Raw genomic sequence first — 11562 nt, forward strand, 5'->3', positions numbered from 1 at the left:
CATCAAGTGGTCCCTGTAGTAAATGTTTTCTGACTTGTATTTTGTTTTCTGCTGGGAGCCTGACTAATATATCATCCTACTCTCCTCTACATTTAACATTCTTGATGATATTCTCAACTCTTTTAAAAATTATCCATATTTGATTTTCCAAAAAGTACATTTTACCTATTCGCCTGTTGCAATAATTGTCTAGAAGTTGTATATTCATTCATGTTTTTAAGCTTTTCCAGCATTTAAAATATTGTTATTTAGGGGCGCCTGGGTGGCTCAGTCGGTTAAGCGCCGACTTCAGCTCAGGTCATGATCTCACCGTCCCGTGAGTTAGAGCCCCGCGTCGGGCTCTGTGCTGACAGCTCAGAGCCTGGAGCCTGTTTCAGATTCTGTGTCTCCCTCTCTCTGACCCTCCCCCGTTCATGCTCTGTCTCTCTCTCAAAAAATAAATAAACGTTAAAAAAAGTTTTAAAATATTGTTAAACAGAAAATATGATAAAGAAATAAACATTCTTGGGTTTCTATTTATTACAAATGAGGTACTACATGATTTCTAATCAGTAAATATCTAATATAGTGAGTATCTTTCACTGAGTTGGATTTTAAGACCTCCCCATAATGAACTAAGCTGGAAAACAATATTGAATCAACTAAGAATGTGAGAATCTGCAAGTGGTTTTCTTTGGTATAGTTTTAATTTTAAATGCTGTAATAAATTATTTATTTTTAGCATCAGGTGTCTTTGTTTTCCACCATGAATCAACATAGTAACTTTTCTCTTGAATCTTTACCTAACAATAATGTTATAAAATTTTTTCTAAAAGAATGATGAAAAAGTCATTAGTCACTCTATTATCACCTTAGTAGTGTGGAGATCCGATTTTACAATTTTTTTAGATTTGAATAATCAAACCAGATTAGAATTCATATGGATCATGATAACTAGTCAACTCTGTTCATATCCAGAATATTGAAGCTACTATGACTCAAGATTACACAGTCAAATAAAAAAACAAGTTAAAGGTTAGTGTAAAGTCTATTATTTTTTAGCTTTGAGTGGTGAATACTTGATTATTATTTTTGGAAATAGATCTGTTGTGGTATAAGGTTTTCTAACTTAAATGAAACTTAAAAAATAGTTTTGGAAGCACCTGGGTGGCTCAGTTGGTTGAGCATCTGACTCTTGATTTCAGTTCAGGTCCTCCCCTGCTTATGCTCTCTCTCTCTAAAATTAAATACATACATACATACATACATACATACATAGAAAAAAAAGAAGAAAAAATAGTTTCCTTAGAGACAAACTTCAGTTTGAGAGAATCAAAGAATATAAACATGTACTAGAGAGCTAAATACCCATAATGTATCTTTTTAATTTTATTCTTATATTAAAAAGATATTACACAGGGACACCTGGGTGGCTTAGTGGGTTAAGTGTCTTTCTCGGCTCAGGTCATGACCTAGTGCTTTGTGGGTTCCAGCCCTGCATCAAGCTCTGTGCTGAAAGCTCAGAGCCTGGAGCCTGCTTGGGATTCTGTGTCTCCCTCTCGCTCTGCCCTTCCCCTGCTCATGCTCTGTCTCTATCTCTGAAAAATAAATAAACATCTAAAAAAAATTTTAAAAAAAGATATTACACTAAATGTAATAAGAGAGAATATATCTATTAATATACATTTATTGAGTGTTATGTGTGTCACTGTAGTTTCAAAGAATGAAAGAAAAAACCAGTATTAACCTAATCAGGATATTTGAAGTGCTACAGTACAACCTGAAAATGTCAACAATTATTCCTATATGAATAAACAAGGGATGGCTTGATCTGAACCAGAATTCACCCCAGCTGATTCAAACAAAAGAATCACAAGACAGTGATCCCTTTCATGGGTAGAGGCAGAGTTAAGGAAGTAAGCAAGGGATTGTGGCTAATCAATAATCAGCAGCAGCAGAAACCCAAACTTTCCTAGGGCTGAATGGACACCATCTGTTGGACAGAAGATTTACAGTGTCTTTTTTTTTTTCTCTTTCTTAGAACAGGGCTAACTTTACTATCCAATAATTGATCAACATGGTTTTTATATGTCCCATAGTCCACATGTTTTAAGTATATAGAGTTAATATTAATAAAGCTTATTGGGGCACCTGGGTGGCTCAGTTGGTTAAGCATTCGACTTCAGCTCAGGTCATGATCTCATGGCTCATGGGTTGGAGCCCCACATTGGGCTGTGTGCTGACAGCTCAGAGCCTGGAACCTGCTTTGGATTCTGTGTCTACCTCTCTTTCTGCCCCCCACCTCACCCTGCTTGCACTCTGTCTCTCTCTCAAAAATAAATAACAAAAACATTAAAAACGTTAAAGGCTTATATTTCTCTTTCCTTTTTGTTTTATTAAAAATAGCTAATATATCTTGAGGGCTTACTATGAGCCAAATATCATATAAAAGTTTTATATACATTATTCAGTTTACTCATCTACATGAAATATTGATGTTTTTGGTTTTGACCCCAGTTTATGGAAGAGGTAACTGAGGCTAACAAATTGTCAAGGACCCATTATCATCAAGGGGCCAGGTATTTCTTTAAAAAAAATGCAAAAGTCCATTTTCTTAACAACTATGCTTTTCTTTTTTTTCCTCTGTAAAAGTATCCACTAAGTTTTACTTAATTCTGTAATCCTAACCACAAAACTCTAAGATAGATTTTACTACTTTAAAGGCAAAACAAGGTATAGTTCCAGAGAGAGGACAGTACATGCTAGCAAATGAAACTTCACAGCATTTACCTATTATTGTCACTTCATTTTGCTATATTCTGTAGCCAAATATAAAACAATGGCTGACAACACAAAAAAATCGCTATGATTGATACACATCACTCTCAAAAGTCAATGATATTCTGTGGTCTATGACAACACAGTTTATATATTTTGAGTGGGGGGAAGGGCAGAGAGAGAAGGAAAGAGAGAGAATCCCAAGCAAGCTAAATATTCATGGTGGAGCCCACCCAGGGCTCAATCTCAGGATGGTGGGATCATAATATCATAGGTCACATTCTGAGGGAAGCCAAACGTGAGTCAGAGTTTAACGTCAGGATGTTTCTTAGAAACAAAACTCTTGCTGTCAGCAGCTATGGAAAAAAAGGAGGCTGCACCTCTCCATATCCACAGATGTATTTCTCTTCTGAGATGTACAAACTAACTTTGGCAATAATAATGAGCTTCAGCTTTATTCTTCTAAACTGGAGTTGATTTTTCCCTAGAAGGTCACGCAGGTGACGCAATGTGGCACACATTTGGATTTTCCCACTCAAACCTATGTCTTTCTTCTCAACTTTACCTAATTAATTATATATATGACATTTGGTCTGGCCATTTCAAATGAGATTTTGAATTCTTAAATCATTCAAATGTGGCAATTGCCAGTTGTACAAGTCCCTCTTTCCTTTCTGCTTTCATAAACACTAGCATTGATATAACTTTTGAATATTCTCTTAACCTTTTTCAAAACTCATGGCGGTTTGTGGTAAATTGCGGTTTTCAGGCAAAGTTTCATTTATTAACTATAGCAGTTGAGAATGCAGCAGAAAGCTATTCTGATCATTGGAGCCTGAAAATCCTATGCACCACCATTAAAACAACATGGTTTCTCTGCAAAAAAAAAAAAAAAAAAAAAAAAAAAAAAGGCTTTCCCTTCCTCTCTTTAACCAGCTAAAACAGAATGCAATTAGGAGAGAGAAAAGAAATCTGAAGCTCAAACAAAAGTTGTATTGTTATGAAGTTTAAAGGTGAGTTTGTACAAATATCAAAAACTAATTAAGCAGAACAGGTGGTATTTAACTACTTTGAAACTTTGAAAAAGGAAAATTGATTTTTGTCTCATTGGATTAAATTACATTTTCATATTGATTGACACAAAGCGCTTCTGTTACTTCTCTTCCAGACAAGGTAAATACACTAGCTGCTATTTATTCATGAAACCGTGTCTCTCAAAATTTCAGAGAATGTTATTCTAGCATTTTATTATTAAACAAATATTTTGACAGGTGATGATATTTTAGAAGATAAACAGAAATATACATCCATTCACTTCCACTATGTAATTTAGACCTAGAAAATACTCATAGAAGTGGTGTAATGCATTCACAGGTCAATTCTATCTGTGTCTCATGTAGATTAAGATCAATGGAATCAATAAAGCTTAATTAAAACTTTGACCATTTAATATTTTTTGTCAGTCACAAAACTAAAACGTTGATCTAAGAACTTCCAGCTAGTAATCATTTCATTTACTTCCCCCAAAGTTATTAAATGGCTACGAATAAAAACACATAAGCCCCATAGAGACATTAAACTACCAGAAAGTTAGGAAGTTTTCTAAGGAAGTGGGGCAGAGAGGAGCATAAGAATATAGACAGAATCTTCTTTTGTGAATCACGAAAAGCTCCCCCCACCCCCGCCGTCACAGAAACACACCAGCTTTAATGACTTGTTTGTTTTATTTTGCATTTCATTTTTGGAAAGTAAATAATGTGATACAATAGTTGGAAGTAGGAAGGAGGTTTAGGGAAACAATCAAAAATTTTATCTTGAAGAACCCAATAATTTTTGTGACCTTAGTTCTAATCTTTCATTGTGCTGGTGGGAAATATTAGCTAAAAACAGCATGGATGTAGAGAGGATTTGTAGAGCTATCTTTTAGGGAATTTTATTATTGTTTTATTTTGCATTCTCACTTCACTTGTCAAACTAAAATTTCAAATAGTTGAAATTTCACTCTTCTCAGACTGAATGAAATTTCCTTCTCTACTTAATAGGTCCTGAAAGGTAATATAATAGTTATCCACAGTAAGAGATTCTTCTAGGGTTCCTGTACCTATTTCCAATATGGTGGAGGGTCTCCCATAAATACCAAGTGATTCTTGAACACCAGCACAGTGTCTGAGAATTCAGCTCCATTGTGGAGATAGCATGAGATTACACAGGTAAAGGGTTCAGTCCTACAACACTGTCCCTCTATTTCTACTTCAGATGCCAGCTGAAAGTCCCAGGATATTACCCTGGGTAATAGTCACAGATTGTAGGTTTCAAAGGCCTCCTCTTTAGATTATTTTAATTTGCCAGAGTGGCTTATAGAACTCAGGAAAACACTTAATATTTGTTTACCAGTTTCTTTCTTTCCTTTTTTAATGTTTATTTTTTTGAGAGAGATAGAGCATGAGCGGGGGAGGGAAGAGATATATACAGAATCTGAAGCAGGTTCCAGGCTCTGAGCTGTCATCATAGAGCCCCATGTGGGGCTTGAACTCACAAGCCATGAGATCATGATCTGAGTTGAAGTTGGACTCCTAACCAACCGAGAAGGGCCTGGACTTTCCATGCCCTCTTCATGCATGCCACTCTCGCCAGTCTCCCCAAAGTTGACGTGCTCACCAGCCTAGAAACTCTGAACCTTCTCCTGACAGGTTTTTATGGAGTCTTCATTATATAGTCATGCTTGACTAAGTCTTTGGCCATTGGCTGATTTAAGTTCTAGTGCCTCCCAGAGGTCAGGAGTCCAGAAATATGTCATTAACATAACAAAAACACCTTTACTGCCCTTAACACTTAGGAAATTCTACAGGTTTTCAGAGCTGTGAGCAGAAAACTTGGACAAAGACCAAATACACATGACAGATACATTTTGGTCTACTGAATGACCATATATACATTTCTTATAAATCACAGTATCACAGATTAACAATAATAACTAATAATAAAATAAAACAATTATAATAGTATATTGTAATGAAAGTTACATGAATGTGGTCTCTCTCTCTCTCTCAAAGTATCTTATTTTACTCTACCCACTCTTCTGCTTGTGATGAAGTGAGATGATAAAATGCTAGGCAATGAGATGAAGTGAGATGAATGAGGTATGCATTGTGACATAGTGGAGCATAGCTTTAGGCTACTATTGACCTTCTGGCAATTGTAAGGAGGATCATCTGCTTCTGGGCAGAGGATGACAGCGGGTCACTGAAACTTTAAAAAGTGAAGCCACAGGGGCACCTGCATGGCTCAGTTGGTTAAGCATCTGACTTTGGCTCAGGTCATGATCTCAAGGTCCATGAGTTCGAGCCCCACGTTGGGCTCTGTGCTGATAGCTCAGAGCCTGGAGCCTGCTTCAGATTCTGTGTCTCCCTTTCTCTCTGTCCCTCCCCTGCTCATGCTATCTCTCTGTCTCTCAAAAATAAATAAACGTTTTAAAAAATTTAAAAAAAGAAAAAAGTGAAACCACAGAGATAGGTAGGAGGACTACTGTGAATGACTTTTTACCAGCTCGGATCCTTGGGTCCTCCAAGCAATAGAAATAGAGTGTGGCTGGGGCACCTGAGTGGCTCAATCAGTTAAGCGTCGGACTCCTGATTTTGACTCAGGTCATGATCTCATGGTTCATGAGATAGGGCTCTCCACTGACAGTGCAAATCCTATTTGGGATTCCCTCTCTCCCTCTCTTTCTGCCCCTCCCCCACTCTCTCTTTTTGTCTCTTTCTCTCTCTTTTTCAAAATAAATAAAATAAACCTTAAAAAAAATAGACTGAGGCCAAGGAAGTATTCCAAGGCACCAGTTTTATTTCAATTTATGCTCAAGCACAGGGAGTCGGCACAAAGGAAATGATCCTTTAGGCTGACTCTGTGAACACAAGCCAGGGAAAAGTTTTAGAGACCAGGCAGGAAAGGAGTGACATCTAAGCATGTAGAGATGGGGAGAGACACAGAAAGTCGGGCACGCGGGCATAGTGGACAGAACATGCTTCGTCACACATAGCATGTGTCAAGAGCATGTTAAATCTCCACACTTGGGTGTGATTTTTAGTAATATAATGAGGGGAAAATCAATGAAAAGTCAGCGCTGGGGTCCGCTTTGGTGCCTGGGGGAAACTGGTTTTATTGGCTCCTCAGTAGTCCCTCTTTTAGTAAACAGCCTGCTTCCACATTCCTTCAAGGAATGCTACTCAGGAGGCATAGAGTTTCAACTATCAAGGAATGCTGGGTTTCACAGTCAAGACTGAGGGGACCTGAGTCCAGTCCCTGCTCTGTCTCACCTTTATCCCTAACTACCTTTCTCATGTCACCTCTTAAACCATCCTCCACAATGGTTTACACTGCTCTTAGCCACACTGTAATTATTGCAGTTCTGTAAATATTCCAAGTACACTCACAATTCAAGCCCATTGTACATCTGTTTCCTATATATCCTAGATATCCACATGACTTGCTTGGCATTTCCTCAGGCTCTCTGCTTAAATATCAAGGGGTACTTCCTTGATAGCCTTTTATCAAATTTCACCAACTGCTGCTCAGTCTCACTTTGCTTTATTTTCTCACAGTTATTATCACTTTTTGCAACATAATATTAGTTTGTTTATTGTTTATTATTTATTGTTTGTGTCTTTCTTCCCCATAAAAATGTCTATTTTCTCAATGAGAACATAGAGCCTGTTTTGTTTCCTCCTACAGTCTAACAACTGGAGGAGACTCCGTAAACATTTACTGAATGAATGAACATATCTCCTTAATTCCCTACAGAATTTTGAGCATAAAATAAACTTTCATTTTGGTGTTACAAAATTACAAGGCCCTTGGGGAATAAAATGAAACTTTTACTAGAACCTTAAGAAAAATTTAGGGCAGCATCAGCTCAAATGCCTCGATGGTAATCATTGAAGTAGTCAGTTACCCCGAGAAAGAAAAAAAGCGTCCCATAGGGTTTTTGTACTAGTGATGTACAGAAAAAAGAAACTGAGAAATTGCATGTACTCATTACTTATTAAGATGATGGCCATATACTATAAAACAGTTTGGCTAAGTCTTATACTTTGGAAACTATATAGTACAGTTCAAGCACATGGTTTTCTCGTGCTTTATTGTGACCAAAAGATAGAGGCTAAGGGAACCAGAAAGACTGATGTAGAAAAACCGTTTATCCAATGTATCCTTTTTCCCTGGTAAATTTTTGTCACGCGTTGAAAAGCAAATGATCTGAGGCTGAAAATGTTATTTAGCATATAGAATTCCATTTTTTTCAGAGAGCAATCATATCTGGCTCAGCCCAGTCTGTTTCAAAAACTCTACAGATTAACCAAGACCAATATTTAATTCCAGACTGCCTTTGCTACTTTTCTTTAAGGCTTTTAAAAATGTTATTTTTTCCAGAATAATAGTAATAAATCTGGTCTTAATATTTTCCAAATATTTTCTCTTCTCTGCAGAAGAGCAAATTTGCTGGTGGAAATACAGAAGACTCAGGGAATTGGATTTTCTCCTTCAAGCCACTAACATGTCATTCAATAAGAATGAAATGAGAACAACTAAAAGAAAAAAAGACGCTTTCAGGCCATGCTACTAAATCCTTCATTCCGTGCATTAAATAAAGTGCTAATGGTCTAAAACCATTAGGTCTCAACTGGGAAAATATTTGAAAATAAATTTGAGAGAGGCCTTTAATTCACTTCTAAATCTAAAACCTAAACCAAGCAAACCCTGATATGTGAATTTTTCTATTCCTTATTTTTTCCACACAAATAATAACAGGACTTATCACACAGTTAGTACTTTAAAAAGCATGCTGAGTACTGACTGAATGAGCAAAGTCAATGCATGAATTAATGACTGCATGCACTAAGAAAGGGATATATTTTTAATTTTTATTCCACTTAGATTGATAGGAACATTAAAATGTTAAGAGACTGGTGATACCTTTTTAGATACAACACTAAAGACGCAATCCATGAAAGAAATAATTGATAAGCTGGCCTATATTAAAATTAAAAACTTCTGCTCTGCCAAAGGCAATACAGAGAGAATGAAAAGAGAAACCACACACTGGGAGAAAATGTTTGCAAAAGACACATATGACAAAAGACTGTTTACAAAATATACAGAAAACTCCTAAAAATCAATTCAACCCAATTAAGAAATGGGCCAAAGACCTTAACAGACACCTCACCAAAGAATAAATATAGAAGGCAAATAAACATGAAAAGATACTCCACATCATATTTTATCAGGGAAATGCAAAATAATACAATGAGGTACCTACCACTACACGTTATTAGATTGGCCAGAATCTAGAACACTGACAACATCGAATTCTGGCCAGGCTGTGGAGCAACAAGAATTCATTGCTGGTGAAAATGCAAAATATTACAGCTATAGTTTGGCCGTTTCTTACAAACCTAAATATACTCTTACCGTATGATCTGGTAATTACCACTCCTTGGTGTTTACCCAAAGTTGTTGAGAAGTATGTCCACACGAAACCCTGTACAGAGATGTTTACAGTAGTTTTATTTATGATTGCTGAAAGTTGGGAGGAACCAACCATTTGTGAACGGACAAATAAGCTGTGACACATACAGACAGTAGAATATTAATATTACTCAATACTGAAAAGAGATGAGCTATCAAGTCATGACAGCACATAAAGTAATGTTTAATGCATATAGGTTTGACTGAGTGAAAGAAGCCAATTTAAAAGGACTACATACTATAGGATTTCAACAATATGATATCTGGAAAAGGCAAACTGTGGAGACAACAAAAAGATCACTGATTCCCAGGGGTGAAGGGGCAGGGAGAGATGAATAGTCAGAGCACACAGGATTTTTGAGGCAGTGAAAATATTCTGTATAATATTATAATGATGGATACATGTAGATTTGCATTTGTCCAAATTCATAGAATATACAACATCAAAAGTGAACCCTAAGGTAAACTATGGACTTTGGGTAATTATAATGTGTCAATATAGGTTCATTTGTTGAAAAAGCAAACAAACAAACAGCATTCTGGCTGATAATGGGGGAGGTCATGCATATGTGGGGCTGGGGATATTTGGGAAATCTCTGTACCTTCCTCTTAATTTTGTTGTAAACCTAAAACTGCTCTAAAACAATAGTCTTTACAAAGATAAAATAAAATATGGTCTTAAAAAAATTAAAGGAACATTATTCATGTGAAAAACTGAAACTAAAACAAAACTGAACATCTTAAATTTTCTTGAATTAAATGAATACAAAACTGAGCATCTTAAATTTTCTTGAATTAAATGAGTAAAGAGATCTGACCCATACTTCAACTGAGATTTCTCTAGTATTTTTACGGCAGAACCTGACTAAATGCAGTGGCTATCAAATGTCAAGTTGTCAAATTTCCAATACGATCATGTGTCATAGTGGAAAAAATTTAAAAATTTCAAAAGCATAGTCTCAGTCAGTAATATTTCTTAAACTGTGATCCATAGACCGCACGCATAATTTATAACTGAAAACTCTTTTGAAAATGCTGACTTTTAGTCCAATCCTACTTCTCACCTGCCGGTAGCATGGACAAAGTTATTCTGTAGTAACAAACAATGCCCAAATCACAGTCCTATGAAAAAGATTATGTTACTCATCTTACATGTTTAATATGGTCATCATGAGAAGAGAACCTCCATATACCTGGAATAGAGGAAATAAAACATTAGTGAATACCGCACCTAAAGAATCAAAATCTCTAGGTAAGGGGGCCAAAAAATCATGCTTTTCCATTTTTTAGTGAGTTCCAGAAGCACGCGGAAATTTGATAACCACTGCTCTGAATCTGCTTCTTATGTAAAGACGTTAGAAAAATTAGATTTGAACTGGACACCTTTATTCATTTATGTCAATAATTTAATTCAAGATGTTGGGTTCTAGGGGTGCCTGAGTGGCTCAGCTGGTTAAGTATCCAACTTCAGCTCAGGTCATGATCTCACAGTTTGTGGGTTCAAGCCCTGTGCTGGTCTCTGTGCTGACAGCTCAGAGTCTGAGGCTTGCTTCAGATTCTGTGTTTCCCACTCTCTCTCTGCTCCTCCCCTGCTCACGCTCTCTTTCTCAAGAATAAATAAACATTAAAAAAAAAAAGATGTGTGGTTCTATTTGAGTTTGTTATGTGAATATGATAGTCTCCTAACTCTCAATATCCCTATCAATGTAAGTGGAACAGAAGTAAAAATATACCCTTTCATAGTTCATTAAGTTTAGCATGGCAATAAAGCATGGCACTCATTAATTTTTCGTGGTGCTGATAGACTGCCTGAAGAAGATGAAGTAAAAAAGTAAGTGGCTGAGGAAATACATTCTTGCTTATGCAGTTACTGGAAAGGTAAGTTATTTGTACAGTATAGTATATATGGGGTGGTCATCTTAACTATACAGTAAGTTGAGGATCTCATTCCCCCATTTTGAGACTTTGATGTTTATATTTACGGTGTTGTCTCAGGTTGGGATTAATTAGAAAACAAAGTGCTTTGATTTGTTTTGCATATCTCTTAGACCTGAATACTAAACTAAACAGATCTACCAACCAATTTAGGCTCAATAGTCACTAGGGCGCTTTGATAATTTAGTGCCATCTGTAAGATAATATAATGAGTCTATTAATAAAAAGGTGAAAGAAAAATGTGAAAAATGTCTAATGATGGTCAAAATGAGTGTTACCTAAATCTGCCATTATCTGACATCAATAAGGGAAGAGGTGTATATGGTAGGAAAACAGCTTTCTGTAAATCAC

At 36.3% G+C, this 11562-nt stretch overlaps 1 protein-coding gene across 2 annotated transcripts in view; it reads left to right on the top strand.

Annotated features, from left to right (window-relative positions):
- LOC144616179 (uncharacterized) overlaps window positions 1–10069 on the top strand; it is a 344180-nt gene extending 334111 nt beyond the window's left edge. The window contains exon 6 of one of the 2 annotated variants that reach the window (XM_078446069.2): window positions 8238–10069. Coding sequence is in view for 1 of the 2 variants with exons in the window: in XM_078446068.2 (XP_078302194.1) it covers window positions 8238–8330 (93 nt within the window). In the remaining variant the exon portion in view is untranslated. The remainder of the gene's footprint in view (window positions 1–8237) is intronic. The other variant, XM_078446068.2, reaches the window with a different exon arrangement.
- Window positions 10070–11562: the final 1493 nt, after the last annotated feature.

This window comes from Panthera onca, chromosome B1, assembly GCF_046562875.1.
Source record: "Panthera onca isolate mPanOnc1 chromosome B1, mPanOnc1 haplotype 2, whole genome shotgun sequence".
Classification (NCBI taxonomy): domain Eukaryota; kingdom Metazoa; phylum Chordata; class Mammalia; order Carnivora; family Felidae; genus Panthera; species Panthera onca.